Source organism: Stenella coeruleoalba, assembly GCF_951394435.1.
Source record: "Stenella coeruleoalba genome assembly, chromosome: 19".
NCBI lineage: Eukaryota > Metazoa > Chordata > Mammalia > Artiodactyla > Delphinidae > Stenella > Stenella coeruleoalba.
In genome coordinates, this window is record NC_137165.1 from 40,735,860 (window position 1) to 40,761,725 (window position 25,866).

The 25,866-nt window shown below is 43.6% G+C and overlaps 1 protein-coding gene across 1 annotated transcript in view; it reads left to right on the forward strand.

The window, feature by feature from the left end:
* Positions 1–25,866, forward strand: part of WIPF2 (WAS/WASL interacting protein family member 2) — a 38,848-nt gene that overhangs the window by 8,138 nt on the left and 4,844 nt on the right. Inside the window, exons 2-5 of the mRNA XM_079904865.1 lie at positions 14,964–15,095; positions 19,190–19,322; positions 20,036–20,152; positions 20,505–21,161. Coding sequence (XP_079760991.1) covers positions 15,033–15,095; positions 19,190–19,322; positions 20,036–20,152; positions 20,505–21,161 — 970 coding nt within the window. The 5' untranslated portion in view covers positions 14,964–15,032. The remainder of the gene's footprint in view (positions 1–14,963; positions 15,096–19,189; positions 19,323–20,035; positions 20,153–20,504; positions 21,162–25,866) is intronic.

Sequence of the window (25,866 nt, forward strand, 5' to 3'; positions counted from 1 at the left end):
TTTTTTTGATTTTTAGTAATTAAATTAAAAAAATCAATAGAGTAAGAATACATCGTTTAAGGAGTCAAATAGTACTATAAGTCTTACAATTTAAAAAGCTGCTCCATTTCTCCTTATTTGTCCTCAATCACTTTGAATACTTCTGGTATTTTTTTCCTGATGTACCTTCGTGTTTCTACATAGTATACTCACACTGTTACGTCTTAGTTTTTCAATTCTTAGATATTATCTATTGAATTTCTACTGTGGACACTGAATTTTGCATTCTTATGTTGCTTTTCACGCTCAACCCTTCCTGCTATCTGCCTAATAGAGATATATCACAATCTTGATTAAATCAATATTTTGTATTATATATCAGGATTCAAATAGAAAAACCAACCATTCTTGAGATTTCACAGATTACCAAATCATTGGAAGGCCAGGGGAGCATAGGTCAGGGAAAGCCACTTGTGGGGATTGTAAGAAACTGCAACCATTAATAATCTTGGCTGCCTTAAACACCAAAGCAGGCAATTTACAGAATATTGAAAACTGCTACAAACCACATGTCTGTCATCTGTTGGAGGCCACACACCTGCTCATTGCTCCTGGAAGGTCAGTAGTAGCATGTACCTTCCTTCCATCTTCCAGATCTTGAGTGAATGAGTTGTGTCGGTGGAATTTAAACCACAACCTCGTTGACAGGGGATTCTAGGAAAAGTAGTTCCCAGACCTCCAGCCTCCCTCCTCTGCCATGAGTCCAGAAGGAAGTAGAGGTGAGTGTTATCAAAAGAAGGAAAAAAAAAAAAGCATCCAGTATATTGACTGTGTACTATATTTCCTTCTTCATACTTTTTTCCCCAAGTATAATAATTGCCTTTTTTCTTTTTTTTTTTTTTTTGCTTGATTTTCTGAGTGTCAATCATTAATTCATCCCTAAACTCGGATGAAAGTTTCTCTTTTCAGTACACTCGAACACATTAGTGGAGTCTCTTCCAGAGGCTTTATGAAAAAAGGTCTATAGGAGGGAGTGCATTTTTTGAGGTCTTGCATGTCTGAATCATCTCTTTTCTACCCTCACGCTGGTTGGTAGTGTGATTAGATATAAAATATTATGTTGGGGATCATATTTCTTTGGAAATTTTAAGCCTTTGTCATTTTCTAACTTTCAAAAATCATATTGTGAAGTTTGATGCTATTCCGATTCTAGATTCTTTGTGTGGGATCTGTTTTTCCTCTGAGAGATTTTAGGGTCTTGTCTTTACCTGCACCCCCTGGAAGACTCTGCAGTGGAAGCGCAGAGTCTTAATCACTGGATTGCCAGGGAAGTCCCATTTAGGGTCTTGTCTTTATCCCTGGTATTCTGAAATGCAGTGATGTGCATTGGGATGGTTATTGGAATTCATCATACTTGGGAATTCCCTGGTGGTCCAGTGGTTAGGACTCCACACTTCCACTGCTGGGGGCCCAGGTTTGATCCCTGGCCAGGGAACTAAGATCCCACAAGCCTGGTGGTGCGGCCAAAAAACAAAATCATCATGGCTGACCTTCAGTGGGCGTTTTCAGTCTGCAACTTATTTCCATCTGTCTTGGGAAGTTTTCTTGTATTAACATCTTTTATAATGTATTCTCTCTATGATAATTATTTCTCTCTTCTCTCTTTCTGGGAACCCCTTTTGGGGAATCCAGATGGTGAAACTCCTAGAATGGCCCTGTAATTTTTTTTCTCTTGTGAATTTTTTTTTTCTCATTCAATTTTCAGATAACCTTAGTTTTTTCTTCCAACTCTTCTATTGTATTTTTAATATTTGCTATCAATTTTTTTTGCTATCAATTTAAAAAAAATAAATTTATTTATTTATTGGCTGCGTTGGGTCTTTGTTGCTGCATGCGGGCTTTCTCTAGTTGCGGTGGCGAGTGGGGGCTACTCTTGGTTGTGGTGTGCGGGCTTCTCATTGTGGTGGCTTCTCTTGTTGTGAAGCACGGGCTCTAGGTGCATGGGCTTCAGTAGTTGTAGCACGTGGGCTCAGTAGTTGTGGCTTGCAGGCTTAGTAGTTGTGGCGCGTGGGCTTAGTTGGTCCACAACATGTGGGATCTTCCCAGACCAGGGCTCAAACCCGTGTCCCTTGCATTGGCAGGTGGATTCTTAACCACTGCACCACTAGGGAAGTCCTTGCTATCAGTTTTTTTAATTTCCAGGAAATTTTTTTGGAATTTTATATATAAATATTTTTGCATGTTGTCAGGAATTGTGTTTTGTTTGCTTTGATTCCTGTCTTTCATGTTAGAGGTTTTCTTGAAATGTCTGATAATTCTTGGCTATGTCTGTTCATTTTTAAGGATGAGGCACTAAAAAGCTGAGTGTGGAGCCCTGGCTCATTAAGTGGTGGGCACCATTTTAGGGTGAATTGGCACTGGTCACTTTCCTCAGAGAGGGCTGCTCCAGTCTTCTGCCTGGAGAATATAAGCCCAGCAGCAGGTGTTTTTGGAGCCAAGTGGGAGAAGAGAGCTGGGGATGGGGGAAGAGGTCTCATTGTTGAGTACAAGTTAGACTTTCACTTGATCCCTCTGTTTTCATTATGGCTCTGCTGCCCTTAGCTATGACTGGTCCCTTGGTTCAAGAGGCCCTCTGGTTCAACTTCTCTCATCTTCTGCCAGGCATCATGGGGGAGGGGGCAGAGAGGATGGAAGAATCTTATTTCTTATACAGACTTTCAACCAATTCTGTTTTAGCCCCTCCTACACTCCTTTATCCAGAGGTATTAGGTGCCTCCAATTTCTGAGCCTTTTCTGAGATTCTGTGGTAGGAACCTGCTTGCTTCTTACTGCTGCAAGCATTTAACTTTTTCCTTTCTGTGAAGTTATTTATCACTAGTGCATCTGCTTTCCAGCTTCCAAAATTTTGTTGACGTCTCTCTTTATGTTGTTGTCTCCTTCCCCTTTTTTTTTTTTTTGAAGTTTATGCCTTATAAAATCCCTTTGCTGTAATTTTGATGGTGTGTATGTGTGATAAATGTACAGACATATTCATGTTTAACCAACGTATTCATCACCTTTTCTTTACTGCAACCCATTCAGATAGCAGTTGATTGCTAATGCTCCTTTAGAACCCTGTGTTCCAGACTTCCCTAACACCAAGAATACTTAAGGTGCTCATTGAAGATACAGATTCCCAGATCTCTCTCCTGCAAAGTTTCTGATTTTAGTAGGTCTGGATTAGGGCCCAGCAATCTTTTTTGTGCTTGATTTTTAAACAGATGCCCTACGATGTGTCTTATCTTCAGACAAGTTTGGAAGCTCTGTTTTAGAAGGATCTTCTAAACCATTTATTGCTATCCTAAGTTGCTTTTGTATTCCGACTACATTTTAGTCTGTCTAGCTTTGGTCTGGATTTCTAAATTAGAATGTGTGTCCTTCATCTGATTAACTCCTCTCTTCTGTAGTTAAATGCTGGCTAATGGTAATAACTTTGGCCCTGTATGACTCCATTTTTTTAGCCAACATTTGTAAACCCACAGGTTCCTGGGATGTGTGGGTGGGGAGGAAATATTAGTTATGAACATTGAGCTACTCTGCATCATTTCACTGTCCAAATCCAGGAATCTATTTTTTTGTATTTGAAATGGAAAATTGACTCAGGCTTTAAAAACAAATTTACTAATTATCTGCCTTAGATTTATGCAGCATCATTTTTGGACATGTTAAAGCACTGTGATTTGAAGTTTGTTTGTTTGTTTTTTTTTTTTGCGGTACGCGGGCCTCTCACTGCTGTGGCCCCTCCCGTCGCGAAGCACAGGCTCTGGACGCGCAGGCCCAGCAGCCATGGCTCACGGGCCCAGCTGCTCCACGGCACGCGGGGGATCCTCCCGGACCTGCATCGGCAGGTGGACTCTCAACCACTGCGCCACCAGGGAAGCCCTGAAGTTTGTTTTTAACTTTGACAATATGAGAGGGCACATTCTCTTCTTTTTGTGTTGTAGATCCCTAGGCCTTAGAAGGAAAAACAGTTGTTGTCTTTTATTGTTGGTATGTAAAACACCTGGAAATGAGGTGTTTGCTGCTGCTCCTTGGTTGCTGTGAGTCGCTTGGCGATCAGGAGCTAAATAGTACCTGTCTTAGCTATGTTGTAGAGGCCAAGTGTAGTACCCTAGTACTCAGGTGTTGGAAGTCTTGCTGTTATTAGCTAAAATGCAGCCTGAGGAAGCCATGTCGGCTCTGACATAGATTTACATTCTAAGATGAACAGCTCTATCAAAACAGCTCTAGTAGAATTTTACAGGTTTCATTGAAACAGTTTTGCTGAATGAAGTCACAAAAACAGTGCTAAATCTAAAGTGTTATTGTCTTGGGAGTTCCCTGGTGGCTTAGTGGTTAGGATTCCAGGCTTTCACTGCCATGGCCTGGGTTCAGTCCCTGCTGGGGAACTGAGATCTTGCAAGCCGCACGGCCAAAAAATAAAAATAAAGTGTTATTGTCTCATTGACTATGAATCACTGGCTATGTTTTGAAGCACTACGGCACTTTGAACTATTACTGATTTACTGCAGTTGACTATTTTCTATATATGTTCCCCCACCTTCCCAATACTTCAGTGCTTTCAGGATAGTAGGATTTTCTCTTTGCTTTGAGGGGTGTGGTAGGGGCTGGGGATGTTTGGTGAAGTCATTCTCTGATCTCTGTTTAGGACGATTTTCAGGTATTATGTTTACAGTTGCTCTTGCATTAGTTATCTCTAGCCGTCTTTTTATTGAAGTAATTTTTCACAGATGTGGTTATTTTATTGCACACAAGAGTAGACTTCTCATTGATTTGTGATCATTTTAGATGAGAGGACTTGGCTGCTGGGTTGCCCTGTAACTGGGAATCATAACCTGTGGTACCTAATATTTACCACATCAAGTCGTCTATGAATATGTAGGCTTCTGAGTTTATGTTTTTCGGGCTTTTGAAAAATAATCTGAGACAAGAGGAAAGAGTCATATTAGGGGGAAAAGCTGCACTTTGGGATGTATACTTATGCTCTTATTAGGAAAATTATATTTGAAAGGATTTCGTCATATAGTTATATATCTTTCTTTTGCCTCTGTCCTTTTCTCTTCTAGGGTTGTGTTCTGCTTGTAACAGTGAAAAATCATTGAGGTAAAGAGTAAAACATCCAGGTTTAGTTGCAGAAGTCTAGGATTTTCAGTTTAAATTATCATGGTGTGCGTGTAATTTTTTTAAAAATTAGTTTACTTATTATTTATTTTTGGTTGCGTTGGGTCTTTGTTGCTGCGCGTGGGCTTTCTCTGCTTGCGGCGAGTGGGGGCCACTCTGTTGCGGTGCGCGGGCTTCTCATTGCGGTGGCTTCTCTTGTTGTGGAGCACGGGCTCTAGGCGCGCAGGCTTCAGTAGTTGTGGCATGAGGGCTCAGTAGTTGTGGCACGTGGGCTCTAGAGCGCAGGCTCAGTAGTTGTGGCTCACAGGTCCAGTTGCTCTGCAACATGTGGGATCTTCCTGGACCAGGGCTCGAACCCGTGTCCCCTGCATTGGCAGGCGGATTCTTAACCACTGCGCCACCAGGGAAGTCCCTTTGTGATTTTTTTAAAAATTACTTGTTGGATCAATCAGATTTGCTGCAGAGTTGAATTTCCATGATGAAATATGTGTGCAGTTGGAAAAGTGATTTTTTTTCCCTTCATGGAGTAACCTTGGAATTTTAATTAATTCCATTTCTACATATGATAGAAATCTGTTTCACCAGGTTTGACTGAATTGAATTTCAAGGGGGAGGGAGCACCTTTTCCATTGAGAGACGAGGGCTGTAGATTATTTTCAGACTATATAAAGCTTTTTTGGGCGGGGAGGGTGGTAAAATATGAATAACAAGAATGTTACTCTAGTCTGTTTCCTTGTATTTTAGAGAAACCAGAAGTGCTTTAGTGGAAACTCTCTGCTGTATTCTGTCCTAGAACACGTGGAGGCGTGTTCATAGTTCAGTGTTGACATCAGTTCCTCCGTAATTATAGGAACCTGTTTGGCTCCTGCTGTTCGTTAGTCTCCTGCAGTGGCATGTGAATACTCTCAGGCAGTAGCTCCTGGCTGTTCTCCCATGTGGGGTTCTGTGACTTAGGAACTGGATGCCATTACGCCACTGTGGTAATGAGCCCCTCCTTCTCCATACTGTACTGCTTTTCAGGAGCAAGGTTGAAGGGCAGGTGGACAGGTAGGCAGACTGCCATCAGGGGACTTTTAACCCTGGAAGGCTTTCAGTTAGTACCTAGGTCCCTAGCTGTACTCAAGCCAACGAGAGATGAGGTGTACAGTCTGTGAGATTAGTGAACGAGATAACTGATGGAACTTGTTTACTTTGGGTGTGAAGCTGTTGGTTTGTTTAGACTTCTTTGGTATAATAGGCATATTGGATGGAGAAGGATACTACTTTTGGATTTGGAGGATGGCCTGCAGAGGCCTCAGATTTCATCTCCTCTCACTCGTCACCTCACCCTGTTCTAGTTACTCTGGCTTTTTCACTAGTTCTCTAACACATCAAGCTCATTACTATCGCAGGCGGTTTTCCCTTTGATGTTTGTGAATTCTTTTTGGAATGCTCTTTCCCCAGATGTTTCTAGGGCTTGGCTGTTCATGGAGAGACTTCTTTGGAGAGCCAGCCCCCAGCCCCCACCCGTCTCCTCATCTAAAAGAACACTATACCCTACTCCTGCACTCTCCCTTTATGATTCTCTTTTTTTCATTCTTTTTGTCAGTAATGGAAATGTTGAAATTGTATTTGTTTCCTTGTTTATCTTTTCCTCTAGAATATAGGCCCCAAGATTGTAGAAAATTGTCTAGTTCAGCCTCTAGAACAGGGTTTATCAACCTCAGCATTATTGACATTTTTGGACGGGAGAATTCTTTGTTGTGGGAGGTTGCCCTGTGCACTATAGAGTGTTTAGCAGCATTCTTGTTTTCTATCTCCTAGATGCCAGTAACACCTCCTAGTCATGACAGTCAGAATGTCTCCAGACATTGCCAACTGTCTCCTGGGGGACAAAATCACCCTGCTTGGGAACCATTGTTATAGAACAATGCTTTGGCACCTAGTGGGTGCTCAAGAAATGTTTATCATATGATAGATGGATTAATGAATGAATAAACTCAGCAAGGTAAGCAAGTTAAGATTTTTTTGAGCACTGAACTACACATGTGTATATAGCCTTGTGTTTCTTCCTTACCTCTTTTCTTGTCTTTTCCATTTCTGGCACATTGATCCATCCTTCACTGCTTTTTTCCCTCAACTCAGGCTTGCTTGCTCTTTCAGACAATGCTACTTTTAAATTTGGTTCGGTTCAACAAGTGACAGATGAGCCCCTACTCTGTGCTGTAAAATAATAGGAAAGAACTACAGAAGGATACGGTGCTGTCTGTGCTTAAGAGCTCATTGGGTAAAATGGACACAGATACATGAAATGTTCCTCTAAAGTTTCTTAGTTCAGGGTAATGTCTAAACTGGTACCAGGGCCATTATAGGGTTATTTAAGGAATAGTTGTTAAATGAAATGCTTATCAGAATGGGGTGATTGCTGTTGAATTTGGAATCCAGTTTTAACAAAAACCTACCCATTCAGGGAATTCCTTGGTGGTCCAGTGGTTAGGACTCTGCACTCTCACTGCCAAGGGCCCGGCTTTGATCCCTGGTCTAAGATCCTGGAACTAAGATCCTGCATGCCGCACGGTGTGGCCAAAAAAAACCTACCTAATCATTTTCTACTTATTTTCATTGTTGCAGTTACCCTTGGTTTCTTGCTATTGATTCTGTCAGTAACATGGTTGAGAAATATGCAAAGTGGGCTTGCTCATTTTGCACTTGTTTGATGGCAATGTTTCTAGGGTTGGTTATTTTATTGAATGGTCTTGACAGCTGATTCATCAATGGTTCTTTTTTTTTTAATATCTGTAAAACCTTTTTTTTAAAAAAATATTTATTTACTTATTTATATTTATTTTGGCTGCGCCGGGTCTTAGCTGCAGCACATGGGACCTTCGTTGCGGCATGTGGACTTCTTTAGTTGTGGCATTCGGACTTCTGAGTTGCGGCATGCGGACTCCTAGTTGCGGCATGCATATGGGATCTAGTTCCCCGACCAGGGATTGAACCCAGGCCCCTTGGATTGGGAGCTTAGAGTCTTACCCACTGGACCACCAGGGAAGTCCCATCAGTGAGTTTTTAACGTCCTTGCTTGGAAAATCTTGCCACCTCTATCCACCTGGTATGAAAATACACCAAACAAAAACCCCATTGTCTGTTATGTGACTTTTCTTTGTCCTAGAGCAACTGATTTTTCTCTTTCTGCTGAATATTTATGTTCCATCTCTCATACTGTTAGAGAGGTGTTTTGTTTTGTTTGTTTGTTTTGAACTATGGGATCAGAAGAATTGCATTGGGGGAACATTTGGAACCTTTTCCTCTTGAAGACACAACTGTCTTCTCTTTAGATTATCTGGAGACAGAGTAGACAGAGCTAAATGGTCTTTCAGTGAGAATCTTGAAATGTCTCTTTTAGCTGTCTCTCTGTTCCTTTATATTACAAAGCAGTTTAATAGGATATTAAAGAATTGAACATGTATTTAACAAAGGAGAGATAATTTTCTTGTTGACATCCCAAATTCCTATCCATATGACTGAGTCTTGTAAGGTAGAACTAAGGCCCTTGAGACTTTGCTGAGGGAGACAGCCTACTTAAAAATGTTCAAGGTCAGGTGTTTTTTTTGTTTTTTTTTCCCCTGTGGGATTTTGTTGGGTACTTTGGTACAAAAACTGTAATTTACTCTGTAATCAAAGCTGAGATCAAAGGAGAGTGCTGTTACCTGAGGTCACTCAGCATGAAAGTGGATGTCGTTAAGATTTAGATTTAAAATAAAAATTTTTTTCTTTGTAAAATAACTTGGTATTGAAACCTGAGTTTTATAACAGCAGAATACCATTTGGGTAAAGCCCTCAGATTGTAGTGGTAACTGGAATACCTCTTAGATCTTTTAAAATATATGATAAAAAGCAACAACTAAATTGGATTCTTCATTTATCAAATGTAAAAGGAAGTAGTTTCTGTCTTTGTCCTCAGGAGGTTCCCTGCTCCTAAAGTGTACAAATATTTGGAAATTGAATAGAAAAGTAGGTTTTGTCTTCTGAGGAACAGAAGAAAGCACTTTTTTTTTTTTTTTTTTTTTTTTTTTTTGCGGTACGCGGGCCTCTCACTGTTGTGGCCTCTCCCGCTGCGGAGCACAGGCTCCGGCCGCTCCGCGGCATGTGGGATCCTCCCAGACCGCGGCACGAACCCGTGTCCCCTGCATCGGCAGGCGGACTCCCAACCACTGCGCCACCAGGGAAGCCCAAGAAAGCACTTTTTAAAAGTGCATTGCTTGAGTTTTATGGAGACCTACCTCTGAATTCTGTGATAAATTTGATATTAAGAAGACTTGAAATAATGCTCTCTGATCTTTATTTCAGAGAAACTGACTCCTGAGGATGTGAAAAGCTATCATGGTTTTTAAGTGGAAAGGCTTAAGAAGGGAATGAGAATTTTTCTGAAAATCAGGGACTCTGAAGAACACAGATGGTGAGGTTTGTAGTTCTAATTTAATAGATCAGAAAGGAAAGACTTAATTCCGTGATGAACCCTCTTTTTTCCTTTTTTTAGTTTAATCTCAGGTTTAACTTCAGGAATGTTAGATTCTTTTTTTAAAAAATAAATTTATTTTATTTTTGGCTGTGTTGGGTCTTCGTTGCTGTGCATGGGCTTCTAGTTGCGGCGATCGGAGGCTACTCTTCATTGCAGTGCGCGGGCTTCTCGTTGTGGTAGCTTCTCTTGTTGCAGAGTATGGGCTCTAGGTGCGTGGGCTTCAGTAGTTGTGGCACATGGGCTCAGTAGTTGTGGCTCGCGGGCTCTAGAGCGCAGGCTCAGTAGTTGTGGCGCACGGGCTTAGTTGCTCTGCGGCATGTGGGATCTTCCCAGACCAGGGCTTGAACCCGTGTCCGCTGCATTGGCAGGTGGATTCTTAACTACTGTGCCACCAAGGAAGCCCACTTCATTTGTTCTTAACTGAAAGCAGTTCTCAAAGCAGACCCTCTGCATTGGGTTAGTGCTTGTAGTGTCGATCCTGAATTGGTTTGAATAAAGCTTCTTTAGGGAATCGTCAGGGCAAGGAAAGTTGTGTTAATTTAAATTTATATAAATTGGGCTTCCCTGGTGGCGCAGTGGTTGAGAGTCCGCCTGCCGATGCAGGGGACGCGGGTTCGTGCCCCGGTCCGGGAAGATCCCACATGCCGCGGAGCGGCTGGGCCCATGAGCCATGGCCACTGGGCCTGCGCGTCTGGAGCCTGTGCTCTGCAATGGGAGAGGCCACAACAGTGAGAGGCCCGCGTACCACAAAAAAAAAAAAAAAAAAATTTATATAAATTGGTTTGCTCTTGGAAAATATAGAGATCTGTTTGTATTCCATCCCTAAGATAGGAATTTGGAGTGGGTTAAGTTTTCATTTAGGAAAAATAGTAGAAAATTGCTAAATCCAACCAACTTGCAGTGGAGATTTTTTTCATGGTGATTGGTGAAATAGAAAGGGATCAGGAGACCTGAGTTTGAGTCCTAACTCTGCAGTTTACTCCTGAGTGATCTGGGGGGTCGCGCTTAGCTCAGTCAGTCTGCCTCTCTCCCTAGTGTGCATACCTGTAACCCCACTCCTCGAGCTTCAGAGTCCTCACCTGTAAAATGGGAGTGATAATACTCTACTGTAGTGTATCATTGTTTGCTCAGTGTCCCTGGTAGGAGGGTGTCATGCCTGCAGTCTTTGTGGAGACAGAAGAAAAGTTGAAAGCCACTGCTGGTAGTCAACCATGGTGCTGGTAGTGATTGTTTTTTTTTTCTGGCCATGCTGCATGGCTTGCAGGATCTCAGTTCCCTGATCAGGGATTGAACCCGGGCCACGGCAGTGAAAGCCCAGAATATCCTAATCACTAGGACACCAGGGAACTCCCAAAAGTGATTTTTTTTTTTCTTTGTGGTACGCGGGCCTCTCACCACTGTGGCCTCTCCCGTTGCGGAGCACAGGCTCCGGACGCGCAGGCCCAGCAGCCGTGGCTCACGGGTCCAGCTGCTCCGCGGCATGTGGGATCTTCCCGGACCGGGGCATGAACCCGTGTCCCCTGCATCGGCAGGCGGACTCTCAACCACTGCGCCACCAGGGAAGCCCCTGAGCCTATTTTAAGAAGGCATCTTTAACTGCATAATGTATTAGTGGCTTTCTGCAGTGGGTGACTTTAAAAAAAGATTTGCCAAAAAAAAAAAAAAAAAAGATTTGCCTTGCTAGAGAACTACTGCTTTGCCTAATAAATGACTCTAACTGTCAGACTTAAGTTTGTCCCTTTAGGTCATTTCTTACTCCGTAGCATGTAGATTGGATCAGCTGTGGATCTGGAAAGAACTAGGGACTTGTCTGAATCTCTTTTCCGGGTCATTCTAGGAGACCATTTCAACTGTGGCCATGGCCAAAGTAGGTAGAACTGGAAACCCAGAAAAGGTGGGAACTGAGGTGACTGGAATTAGTTGAAAATGTTTGTTTCTGAATAAACTACTATTTTCCTTATTCTTGGGCTGCTAGCTTTATGACTGCTATGGGGACTTGAAGTGGAATGGTCATAGTGAACCCAGAAAATTTAATAGAAGAAAGGTTTTTTCTTCTTCTCCACGTGTTTCTTTCACTTCACCCCCACGCCCCGAGATAGATGTTCTGCTTATGAGGATTTACTATTTTGATCAATTTTTCAAGCCTAGTATGTTAGATTCCTGGCAAAGAAAGACTAGACTTAATTTTGAAACCAGAAATGAGAAGGTATTTCCCTTAGAGGGGAGTCAGCTGCTCGTTCCTTGAAGTGAGTTCAGACATCATTCCCTGTGGGAATCACTTAGCCAAAGTACTGTCCAGTTCTTTGTGATTGGAGCAAAAAGCTCTGTTGGGCAGCCAGCCTAGAGTGGCATTCCACTGTAAGGAGTTGGGATTTTGAAGATGTTAACGGTCATGTTTTTGATCAAATTTACTACCTACAAAGGTTCTTGGTTTTATAGAACCTTTGGAATATTTGCCCTTTTATCATTCTCAGGGCATTGAGAGAAGTGTTTAAGTGGTTACTTCTTTATTCACAGAGAGATTTTGATCACCCATGTAAAGAGTTTAGAACCAAACCTCTGCAATTATTTGGCTTTGACTTTTGAGGGTTCAAGAAGTAGGATTTCCTTGGGGTGACTTTTTGTTCTTGAGTTTTAGTTTTATCTTTGCCCCCTACTTCAATGTCTTATGAAGACTAAAGTTCCCTGGCTTTAGTCTCATTTGTGAAATGAGGATCACTTACAGACTGTAATAAGGAGACAACTGTATACTTTTTGAGTGTTAAATATTAAGCCACTGATAACTGGATAAATTCTCATGTGGTATTTACGCTCTTACCAGATTCCAGTGATGTGACTATACCAGGCGTCAGTAAATTGTGGCTCATGAGTCAGATCTGGTCCATGGTCTGTTTTGTATGGCCCAATGACTAAGAATGGTTTTTACAACTTTCCTTAATAAGTTTATTTGTTTATTTTTATTTTATTTATTTATTGTTGGCTGCATTGGGTCTTCGTTACTGCACATGGGCTTACTCTAGTCGTGGTGAGCAGGAGTTGCTCTTTGTTGCGGTGTGCGGGCTTCTCATTGCGGTGGCTTTGTTGTGGAGTTTGGGCTGTAGGCACACTGGCTTCTGTAGTTGTGGTGCACGGGCTTCAGTAGTTGTGGCGCATGGGCTCAGTAGTTGTGGCTCGTGGGCTCTAGAGCACAGGCTCAGTAGTTGTGGTGCACGGGCTTTGTTGCTCCGTGGCATGTGGGATCTTCCTGGACCAGGGATCGAACCCGTGTCCCCTGCATTGGCAGGGCGAATTCTTAACCACTGCGCCACCAGGGAAGTCCCAGTTTTTACTTTTTTTTTTTTTTTGCAGTATGCGGGCCTCTCACTGTTGTGGCCTCTCCCGTTGTGGAGCACAGGCTCCGGACGCGCAGGCTCAGCGGCCATGGCTCACGGACCCAGCCGCTCCGCGGTATGTGGGATCTTCCTGGACCGGGGCACGAACCCGTGTCCCCTGCATCGGCAGGCGGACTCTCAACCACTGTACCACCAGGGAAGCCCCGCGGTTTTTACATTTTTTAAATGTAAAATTCAAGAGAATGAGAACACAAGCCACAGAGTAAGAGAAAATATTTGCAAAAGATACATCTGATAAAGGACTGTTATCTAAAATGTACAAAGAACTCTTAAAACTCAACAATGAGAAAACAAACAACCTGATTAAAAAGTGGGCAAAAGACCTGAACACGCACCTCGCCAAAGAAGATACATAGGGACATCCCTGGTGGTCCAGTGGTTAAGACTCTGCGCTCCCAATGCAGAGGGCCTGGGTTCGATCCCTGTTTGGGGAATTAAGATCCCACATGCCGCAACTAAGCCTGTGTGCCTCAGTGCAGCCAAAATAAATAAATTAATTAATTTCAAAAAGAGAAGATATATAGATGGCAAGTCAGCATATGAAAATATTCCAACATCATATGTCATTTAGGAATTGCAAATTAAAACAGCGGGATACTGCTACACACCTATTGGAATGACCGAAATCCAGAAGGCTGGCGAGGATGTGGAGCAATAGGAACTCTCATTCATTGCTGGTGAGAATGTGAATTGGTACAGCCATTGCGGAAGGTAGTTTGGCAGTTTATTACAGAACATACTCTTACCATGTGATCCATCAGTCATGCTCCTTGATGTTTTACCCAAATGAGTCAAAAACTTATGTCCTCACAAAAACCTGCACAAGGATGTTTATATCAGCGTTATTCATAATTGCTAAAACTTGGAAGCATCCCAGATGTCCTTCAGGAGGTGAATGGATAAACAAACTGTGGTACATCCAGACAGTGGAATGTTATTCAGTGCTAAAAAGAAATGAGCTATCAAGCCATGAAAAGACATGGAGGAAACTTAAATGCATATTACCAAGTGAAAGAAGCCCATCAGAAAGGGGTACTGTATGATTCCAACTACACAGCATTCTGGAAAAGGCAAAACTATGAAGACATTAAAAAGCTCAGTGGTTGGGCTTCCCTGGTGGCACAGTGGTTGAGAGTCTGCCTGCCGATGCAGGGGACACGGGTTCGTGCACCGGTCTGGGAAGATCCCACATGCCACCGAGCGGCTGGGTCCGTGAGCCATGGCCTCTGAGCCTGCACGTCTGGAGCCTGTGCTCCGCAACGGGAGAGGCCAGAATAGTGAGAGGCCCGTGTACCCCCCCCCCAAAAAAAAACTCAGTGGTTGCCAGGGGTTCAGGGGTGGGGGGCAGGGAGGGATGAACAGATACAGCATAAGAGATTTTTAGGACAGTGAAACGATTCTATATGATACGACATTGGTGGAGAGTTGTTATTATACATTTGTCCAAACCCATGGAACGTACAACACCAAGAGTGAACCTTAATGTAAACTATGGATTTCGGGTGATAACGAGGTGTCAGTGTAGGTTCATCAATTGTGACAAATGTATCACTGCAGGGTATAGATAGTGGGGGACTCTGTGTGTGTGGTGGGGGACAGGGGTTTTAGGGGAACTCTGTACTTTCTGCTCAGTTTTGCTGTGAACCTAAAACTGCTCTAAGAAATAAAGTTTATTAACTTAAAAGGTTGTCAAAACAAAACAGAAGGATAATGTGCGACAGAGACCATATGTGGTTTACAAAGCCTAAAGTATTTTTTTATCTGGCCTTTTACAGAAAAGATTTACCGAGCCCTGGACTAGATCACAGTGCGACTAGGAGATGAGTGCCTAGTTTCTCTCTGGTGTCATGCTCAGTCTTCTGGTTCTCCTGGTACTCAGTGTGTCTCATGGCAAAGTTGTTCTCATGAATTTATTTCTGTTTCACTTGCAGGTATATGAGTGACCTAAAGCTGCAGATTAAAAAGGAAAGAGAGCAGTGCCAACTGCAAACAGGGCAAGGATGCCAATTCCTCCTCCCCCTCCACCACCCCCTGGTCCTCCTCCACCTCCCACTTCTAATCAGGTAGGTAGTCCATCCACCTGGCTATCTCAAGACCTGAATGGATACTTAGGGCTTCCTGGTATGAGACATAGTGTACTCAAAGACATGGGGTGTAGGAAGATGGAGAATAAATAAGTAAAGTCTGTCTTCCTAATTCGTTCTGATTCCTGAGAAGTCCTCTTAGGACCATAATGGCTTGTCTTGGTTTTTTAATCCTGGTTCAGTCTAAATGGAGATTTGGGCAGGTGGCATCAGAGTAGGAACTAGTGTGTCTTCCCTAAAACTACTGTAGTATAAAGGTCAATGTGTCGTTTTTCTGCATCTTTGAGAAAAGGGATGGCAATTCCTAGTTGTTGTTTCTTGCTGCCATTTCATTTCCTTCTCTTCTACTCCAAATCAGTTCACTTTAAAATCAAGTCCATCAGGTCTAAATGCCCCCATGCCCCATATCAAGAAAGAAAGGAGTTAATGGAATTAGGAAGAAGACTAAAGGTTCAGTAATGGGAAGAAAAAAAAGCAATGTGGCTTCTGAACCAAGGACACAGCCACTTTTACTATATCTGAGTTGTGATACCTGGAGTCACATGAGAAAGAAGGAAGGAACCTGGGTGCTTCATCTCGTGTGTGTGTGTGTGTGTGTGTGTGTGTGTGTGTGTGTTGGGTGTGTTGGGTGTTTAACAGATGAGAAATTGTGCCCTGAAAGAGGAAAGGTGACTTAACCTAGCTAATTTGTTTCAGAACTAGGACAACAGTTCAGGTCTGCCAACATCTGGTTTTTTTCCTGTAATTTTTGGGGTGTGGTGGGAGCTGAGGCTGGAGGTGTAGGTGGGGGTTTGGAGTTTTCTCTTGGTCATGATGGGGAGATGCTGAAGTCTCTTCAGCAGCAGGAGGAACCTGCTTGGGTTTATATTAGGAAAGTTACTCTTCACAGTGTGGACGGTAGGTTGGGAGTTGAGACTACAGACGGGGAGGTTGAGACTGGAGACAGAAGCCTGTGGCAATTGAAAATGAGAGTCTGGACTAAAGCAGTGAGGATGGAGAGTGGAGACAAGAGACAATGACAAAGTAAAATCTTAAGAGTCTGATGACAGATGGAAGAGTGAAGAAGAGGAAGGAGATTTGAATGACTCTAGTTGGGGGATTGATTTTTTAATTTTTATTTATTTATTTATTTATTTATTTTTTGTGGTACGCGGGCCTCTCACTGTCGTGGCCTCTCCCGTTGCGGAGCACAGGCTCCGGACGTGCAGGCTCAGTGGCCATGGCTCACGGGCCCAGCCGCTCCGCGGCATGTGGATCTTCCCGGACCGGGGCACAAACCCGTATCCCCTGCATCGGCAGGCGGACTCTCAACCACTGTGCCACCAGGGAAGCCCTGGGGGATTGATTGAATGCTGGTGCTATTTACAAGAGAAACAGGTTTGTGGAGGAGGATATGAGCTCAATTTTGGACATGCTTAGTAATATTTTTCTCTTTACAAAAGTAATATGTTCAAGAAATTTATGAACTGTGGTTAAGCAAAAAGGAGCAGTTACCCATAATCCAACCATTCATAACAGTTTTGTGTCTAGCCTTCCCCTCCCTCCTTCTTCCTTTTGTATCTGTCTACCTTTTAAAAAATTATTTATTTGTGTATTTATTTATTTATTTATGGCTGCATTGGGTCTTTGTCGCTGCACACGGGCTTTCTCTAGTTGCAGTGAGCGGGGGCTACTCTTCGTTGCGGTGCGCAGGCTTCTCATTTTGGTGGCTTCTCTTGTTGTGGAGCATGGGCTCTAGGCACGTGGGCTTCAGTAACTGTGGCGCGTGGGCTTAGTAGTTGTGGTTCGCGGGCTCCAGAATGCAGTCTCAGTAGTGTGGTGCACGGGCTTAGCTGCTCTGCAGCATGTGGGATCTTCCCAGACCAGGACTCGAACCCGTGACCCCTGCATTGGCAGGCGGGTTCCTGACCACTGCGCCACCAGGGAAGCCCGTCTACCTTTTTTTTAAAAAAAGGCTGTGCTTTATATACATACTGATTTCTGATTGGCTCTTCTTCCTCATTAATACATCATGAATGGCTTGTCATGTCATTAAATGTTTAGTGATATCATTAAAAAATTCTTTACTAAAAATCCAGAAAAAACTAGAGAACACCAATAAACATAGAAAATGTTAATCTATAATTAACCTTTGTTAACATTTTGTATGTTTATTGTAGGAAAACTAGAAAATACAGATAAACATAAATAATTATTACCCCAGATTAACTTTTGCTAGTATCAGTGTATATCCTTCTAGAAATTTTCTGTATGTGTGTACCTTTTTATTCTTCACAATATAAGCTAGCTGCTACTTATTGAACTCTTACTATACACCAGGCACTGTGCTAAGCTCTTAAAAAGTGTTATCATTTAATTCTCAAAACTACCCTATGAGATAGGTCCTATTATGACTCCTGTAGAAAACTGGAATCATGTATATGTATTGTTCTATAATATTTTTTGCTTGGTTGTGTCAGATATTTATTTCCATGAAAAGATGCTTACTTCTACATCCTTTAAGAGCTTAACTGGCATCCCACTGTATGATTATACCATTGTTGTTCTTTTCGGTTGAACTTTTAGATTACTTCCGCTTTATGCTATTATAAACTGTTTTTTGCTACTATTATCGTCTTTGTGCATGTCTCCAATTATTTTCTTAAAGTTAATTTCTGGAAGTAGAATTCTTGTGCTAGGCTTTTACGAGGTGTTTGATACATAAATTACTTTCTAGAAAAATCATACCAATCTATCCTACCACAGGTAGTAGAAAAGAGTACCTGTTTTCCTGGGTCCTTAAGATCACCATGGGGCAGCTTTTTATTCTATACATTGTTTTGAACATCTTCAGTGTGCCAGGCACTGTACAGGCAGTGGTCCCTGCCTTCAGAAAGCTAGCAGTCTCTTTGTAATTTTAACCTTTACCAGTATCATAGGTAGATAATGATAGTTTTACACTACATTTTTTTTTATTATAGTTGTTTTTTTTCCATATTTGTTGGCTCTTTTGACTTCTTTTATGCAGTGTTGTTCATATCTTTTGCTTATTATCCTACTGATTTCTAAGTCATCTTTATATGTTAATGCTCTATAGATTTGGGCCACTACCTTTATTTCTATCATATGTTAACATTTGTCACTGACAATTTTTCTTCCAGTGTGTCATCTGCTTATTTACTTATATTCCTAAGTAAATAATTTGAAATAAGCAAATCTGTCAATCTTTTCCTGTATTTTGATTGTCTTGATTAGAAAGTCCTTCCCATTACCTATATTTTTGCATATAGTACTTCCGTGGTTTTATTTTTTTACACTTAAATTTTATAATTCAGCTAGAATTTATTTGAGAGTAAAGTGCTAAGGTAGGTATTTAACTTTATTATTTTTTTCTAAAAATTAACCACTTGTCGGACTTCCCCTGGTGGTCCAGTGGTTAAGACTCCACGCTTCCGCTGCAGGGGGTGTGTGTGCGATCCCTGGTTGGGGAACTAAGATCCTACATGCCGCCTGGCATGGCCAAAAAACTTAACCACTTGTTATTAACACCTTGTATTTAATAATCTATCCTTTCTGCACTGAAGAAATATATTTTTATTATTTCTATATAGACCTGGGCCTGCTTTATGGACTTCCTGTTTTGTTCCATTTATCTAGCTGTCTGTCCCTATGCTCCTGTTGTTGTTGGTCATAGGAATATTTCAGGATTTAAACAAGATAATGAAAGTAATGTGCTTATTATTAGCACAATGCCTGGGATATAGTGGGGGCTCAATAAACGTTTGCCTTGGTGGTGATGATACAAATAAAGTGTCCGGCACACAAGCCTAGCACATAGGTGCTCAGTAAGTATTGGTGCAGGCCTCCTGTCAGAAGCTTCTGAACAGGAGGAAGACCTATATCCTTCACAGAAGGTACAGCATGAGAGAAAGTTCTAAGGAGGAGGATAATGGACATTGATACTGTCGTTTGGCACATGTATCTTATTAGGTTAGACAGGCATCTCGTGGAATCCAGTTTGGCTTAAGGCATTTATCCCGAGCTTGTGATGAAGGGGATATTGAGGGTGAACTTATGTTTCCCTCTTCCTTCAGGCCAACACTGAGCTGCCCAAGCTGAGTAGAGATGAGCAGCGGGGTCGAGGTGCTCTCTTACAGGACATCTGCAAAGGGACCAGGCTGAAGAAGGTGACCAACGTTAATGATCGGAGCGCTCCCCTCCTCGAGAGTGAGTCTAAGCTTCATCTCCTAATGAACCACCAGGATCCCAGGATTGACTCGGGGACTAGGCTTGGCTGTCATTTTTATTGTTGGGTCGTGAGTGGGAGAGTTTTGTCTTGGCATGTTCTTTGGCTGTCTTCTCATCTGTTCATTTAAATACCTTAGAAATTGCTTTTTGACCTTTGAGAAGCATTCTCGGGGTCTTAAGCCTCCCATCTCCTACTATAACTAGTGCTTGTTAGGGCATATCCTTGGCTTTTCTCTGAGAAGACCACCACAGTCCTAAAAACCTGTAAGCTGAAGCCAACGATGATTTTATAATTGCTACAAGTGTTCATTCTGAAAGGCCTCTGGGGGTTTTCTCACACCTGGGTCCCTGAGCCATTAAGCCCCCTCACCATCTGGGACTTGGAGAGGAAAGCCTAGAGAACTCTGTTGAACAGGTCCTCATCCTGGTTACCACTCTGCCCTAAATAAAGGAAGATTGGCTCCTCGTTCCTTTTGTTTTCTCTCTTTCATCACAGCACAGAGTTTCATCCCCACACCTACATGAAGCTGTGGAGCAGAGAAGCCCAGCTTTCTATTTCAGTGGAAAGGCAAAAGCAATATCGGTTTGTTTGCAAATTAAAGCCCAGGTAGAGGAGGGGTTTCTCCTCAGGATTGACTTGGTCACCAGCCTCAGAGCATATGAAATGAAAATCCTAATGGTGTGCTTTCCAGAACCCAAAGGAAGCAGTGGTGGTTATGGCTCTGGAGCAGCTGCCCTGCAGCCCAAGGGAGGTCTCTTCCAAGGAGGAGTGCCCAAGCTCCGCCCTGTGGGAGTCAAGGACGGTTCAGGTATGTGATAAGTACTTTCTTAGGATGTTTCCCAAGCACGTTCGTTTCTGACTGGTCCCAGGTGGGCCCTCTGGGGTTGAGGAGTGTGGTAGAGATGGGAAGAAGGAGTGGGGGCAGGGCAGGGGTTATAAAGTAGAATAAAGCAAAAGCTGCGGGTAAATAAGAATGCGTTCAGCTTGCATCAGTAGTGTTTGTTAATGGGCCCTGAGCCTGAAACCAGGTTAAAACCCAGAATCATACAGGTATTTGCCCTGCTGCCATGCAGGTTGCACTAAGGAGGCGGGGTGCCGTGGAGATACCCAGCAACGTAGGTCCAGCTCTGTTGACCCAGTGCTGTCTGGTGTATTTGTAGAGAACCTAGCTGGCAAGCCAGCCCTACAAGTCCCCAGTTCTCGAGCTGCTGCCCCAAGGCCTCCGGGGTCTACAGCCAGCGGGCGCCCTCAGGATGATACAGACAGCAACCGAGCCTCACTCCCAGAACTGCCCCGGATGCAGAGACCCTCGTTACCGGACCTCTCTCGGCCTAATACCACCAGCAATACGGGCATGAAGCACAGCTCCTCCGCCCCTCCTCCGCCTCCCCCGGGGCGGCGTGCCAACGCCCCCCCTACGCCTCTGCCTGTGCACAGCAGCAAAGCCGCAGCCTACAACAGAGAGAAGCCCCTGCCACCCACACCTGGACAGCGGCTTCACCTTGGTCGAGAGGGACCTCCCGCTCCACCCCCAGTCAAGCCGCCTCCTTCCCCTGTGAATGTCAGAACAGGACCAGGTGGCCAGTCTCCAGCTCCTCCGCCTCCGCCTTACCGCCAGCCTCCCGGGGTCCCCAATGGACCCTCCAGTCCCACTAACGAGTCAGCCCCTGAGCTGCCACAGAGACACAATTCTTTGCATAGGAAGACACCAGGGCCTGTCAGAGGCCTAGCGCCTCCTCCACCCACCTCAGCCTCCCCTTCTTTACAGAGTAATAGGCCACCTCCCCCAGCCCGAGACCCTCCCAGTCGGGGAGCAGGTAAGTGCCTGGAAGCACCTGATTTTTCCTACCATACTGAGATTGAGTTTATCCTTCCTCTTCACCCTTTTCCCCAAAGCTCTCCTTCAGTGATCGAAGTGAACACTCATTCAACAGGTTTATTGAGTGCCTCTTTACGTGTCAGACTCCGTTGTTAGGAAAACAGCAGTAAATAAAAAAGACAAAAAATCCTGTTCTCCTGGACAGTTAACAAATTAATTAGAAAAAAATATATATATATATAAATACATAGTATATAGATGCTTTAGAAAATACAAAGCAGAGAAAGGGAATGGGATATACTGGAGTGGGGATGAGGTAATATTTTAAATTACAGGGGTGAGGGTAGAGTTGGGGTCAGGGAAGGCCTTACTGATAAAGTGACAGTGTGGCAAATACCTGAAGGAAGTGAGGGAGTACGCTACGCAGGCATTGAGGGCAGCAAATGCAAAGACCCTGAGACTGGGGACAGCAAGGAGACCATTGTGGCAAGACCAGGATGTGTGAGGGGAAGAGCGGCAGGATGTGGAGGTCAGAAAGCCAGATGCCACGGGAGGACACTGGAGGACTTTGTGAAAACTTTGGGTTTTACTCTGTGTGAGATGGGGAGCCACTGGCGCGGCACGGGGGCTTGGAACACGGAAGTAGCTTTGATTTACCTTTTGAAAAGGCAACTGGCTCTGTTGTTGAGAACCCACCGCAGGAGGACAAAGGGGCCAAAGGAGAGCACTTAGGGGGCTAGTGCAATAATCTGAGTAGATGGATAGGATCACAGCAGGTTTGGGGGAAGGTGGGTGTTCAGTTTTGGATGTCAAGTTTGAGGTGCCTGTTAGACATCCAAGAGGAAATAACCAATTGTCAATTGACTCTCAGACTCTGAAGTTCAGGGGAGTGGTCTGGGCTAGAGAGAGAAATTTGAAGGATATTGAGAACCACATGCTGGTGTGAGATCACCTGGGGCGTGAGTATAGAGAAGAGGGGAGGTCCGAGGCCTGAGGCCTTCCTACATTGATAGGTGAGAGTGATAAGAGTACTAAGCAGAGAAAACTGAGAAAGAGCCTCTAGTGAGGAAGAAAGGAGGAATGCCAAGAGAGTAATGGAGAAAGTCCAGGGTAGAGTGAGTGAGCAGCTGTGGCCTGTGCTGCAGGTGGGTCAGGTAAGTTGAAGACTGAGAATGACATTGGTCTCAGCAACATGGGAGTCATTTTGGGGACCCCCAAACTACCCTTCTAAGTAGTTTCAGTGGAGGGAGCTGGAGGGAGCGTGAGGGTGAAAGTCTAATCGGGGTGGGTTCAAGCATGCCGGAATAGGAGAGGACTTGATGAAGATAGCAATAGAGAAACTCCAGGGAGTTTGCTGTAAAGGGGAGTGGGGGGTACAGGTATGTAGAATGGTTGCTGGAGGAGGATGAGAGATTGAGGGTTGGTTCCCCCCGCCCCACCCCACCCAAGACGGGAGATATTTCAGCATCTGTTTGTGTGCTGATGGAATGATCCAGTAGAGAGGAGGAAATTGCCTGGGTAGTGTCCTCGGGGAGGCAAGAAGGAATGGAACCTGATCCACAGGTCAAGGGCTGGCCTTAGATAAGAACACAGTTCTTTGTGGTAACAGAAGGGAAGGCAGAGCATATAGGCAAAGAAGCAAGTAGGTAGGTGGGTGTAGTGGTAGGAGCATGTGGAAAGTTTCTTCTAAAACTTTTTTTAAATAAATATTCATTTATTTATTTATGGCTGCGTTGGGTCTTCATTGCTGCGCGCGGGCTTTTCTCTAGTTGCATGGAGCGGGGTCTACTGTTCCTTGTGGTGCGCGGGCTTCTCATTGCAGTGGCTTCTCTTGTTGCGGAGCACGGGCTCTAGGCACATGGGCTTCAGTCGTTGTGGCACACAGGCTCAGTAGTTGTGGCTCGCGGGCTCTAGAGCGCAGGCTCAGTAGTTGTGGCGCGTGGGCTTAGTTGCTTCGCAGCATGTGGGATCTTCCCAGACCAGGGCTTGAACTCCTGTCCCCTGCATTGGCAGGCAGATTCTTAACAACTGTGCCACCAGGGAAGCCCTTTTTTTTTTTTTTGCTTCTATATTCTGGGTGAAATTGAAAGCAAGAACATATGCTGTGAATGAGGGTAAGGAAATAGAGGGAGATTTGAGGAGAGAGGAAAGAGGGCACAAAATGGCCATCTGGGCATGCAGGAGAATGAGTGGAGGAGAGAAGTGTGCTAGGATGACCAGCATCACAGAAGGCCCGCTCGAGCTTAGGGGCCACGCATTTCAAGTGAGATTCATCAGCGCGGTGTGTGTTCAGCTGTGCCTCTGCAGGTACTGAGTTGGAGCAGAGTTGTATTTAACCAGGTTGGCGGTTTTTAGGCATGTGCGACTGTAATGGAGAGCAGGGCAAGGGAGTTAAGGGTGTGTGTAAGGGAGTGCTTGTAACAAGGGACCATGGTCCTGAACTGGGTAAGGAGGGGAATAAGGAACCTTCAAAAAGGTGGGAGAGGTTGTGTCATCTTACAAAATAGCCTGACTGAAAAGTAGAGAGTGAACGAGACCATGCTGGGGCCTTCTCAGACCTAGGAATTTTGGCTCCTGTATTCTCTTGTTTCATTGGGCTTTGAGCCGCAGCCTCCACAAATGGCTTTTGAACTTTGATTTTAAACAGTCCCTGCAGGTATAGATGAGATCATCGATTAAGCAGGTGTGTCATCAGGAAGTATGTATTAAAGGCCCATTAACTGGTACTGCTGCTTGATTAGGTACAGAGACCTGTATTCTAGGAGCTGGCAGTAGCATCAGGTGGTCACACAGGAGCCTGGTACATGGCCGACCCTGTATCTCCCTGGCTTCAGCCATAAGGATATAGTCCTTACGTGACCTTTGACTCTACAAAGTTTAGGTTAAAAAGAAAATTTTTTTTTAACTTAGGGATTTTTTAAAATGACCCTTTATCTGAGCAGAGCCCATATCTTTCGGAAGCCAACCAGGAATAGAAGCAGAGAAAAATGTAATTTCTGTGGGTTGAACTGAGTTGTTTTAAATGTCTGCAGACTTCTTGCTTCCCACTTCTCAGTTCTTTTTTTGTGATTTCTTTAGAAAAATGTAAAGTTATGAGCCTTGTTCTTCTGTCTACTGGCCATCACCAACTTCGAGGCCTGACATAGGCCTCAGCCTGCTTTCTGTATCAGTAACCAGAGCAGCAGTTCTCAAGAGTGACACTCTGAAAAAAAATTGAGATATTTTAGTCAGAGATCTTTCGAGTATTGGCTCCACTTGTTTTGTGACATTGGGCAGATCACTCTGATTCTCTGAGTTTGTTTCCTCATCTGTAAAATGGTGTTCACAGTACTTTTCAGAGATGGTTATAAATAAAAGGGTGTGTAAAAGTGCTTTATAAACTGTGGTGTGCTGACGAATTTAGTGGTTTTATGCAAAGGACTTCTAGGCAGTTTTCATGGACTTATCTCTGTTAATAAATCATATGGTGTGATAACATGGGATAATTTACTTTTGTTTCTTTATGAATTATTTACATTTGAATGAGTATGTAGTCTTTTACCCTCCCCGGGGTGCTCAGAGACCAAAAAGTCCCTTATTGTCCATAGCATTTGTTTTCTGAATTTTTCCTTTGCAGAGTAAAACACTATTTTAAAAAATATGTATATATTTATTTATTTATTTTATTTTGGCTGTGCCAGGTCTTAGTTGCGGCATGAGGGATCTAGTTCCTTGACCAGAGATCAAACCCAGTCCCCCTGCATTGGGAGCACGGAGTCTTAACCACTGGACCACCAGGGAAGTCCCTAAAACACTATTTTTTTAAGGGAATTTTTTTCTTTTTAAAAGAATCGAGAATGGAGTGGGAGGTTAGATTTAGCAGATGTAAGTGATTATATATAGAATGAATAAACAACAAGGTCCTACTGTATAGCACAGTGAACTATATTCAGTATCTTATGATAAACCATAATGGAAAACAATATAAAAAAAAGAATATGTATAACTGAATCACTTTGCTATATAGCAGAAAGTAGCACAACACTGTAAATCAACTATACTTCAGTTAAAAAAAAATAACATCATGCTTTCTTTAATCCGGGTTTATCTTGGATTACAAAAGTCAGTCTTCCTACCCCAGGGTTTCTTTTGCACGCTGCTTGTTTCTTGGGGTCCTTGGGTTCTGGCTCTGTCACTTGAAAGTCTTGAAACTGGATGTGACAAAGAGCTCAGAAACTTCTTAGAGATGGCAGAATCTGGTCAGGATGACCGGCCCTGAGGGAGGGTGCTGAGGGAGCCAAGCAGGTAGCTCCTGGTCCTGCTCCGTTTTGCCCATCCAGGTTGGCCCTCATCACTGCCTCCTGCTCAGAGTCTAGCTGGTGTCCTTTTGAGCCTGACCCACCATCTACCTTACTCTCCCTGACCCCGCTCTCGCAGTAGATGCAGACTCTCAGGGCCCTGAGAAATCTGAGTCTTAGGGAAATATTTTGAGGATGACCTGAAAGAGCTTCAGTTTGGGCAGATTTGGAATGAAAACAGGGTTCAGAGATCTGCTGGGAGGAGTTAAGGAGATTTCTCTTTAATTATGGCCTCTAATGGCCCCGTCCATACTTATACAGACCTTGGAGAGTGAGGGAGAGTTGGCATTCTGAGTGTGTTTTATGGGAAGCTAAAACTAACATTTACTGGGCCTACAGTGCCAGACTTCTTGTCTATAAGCATCA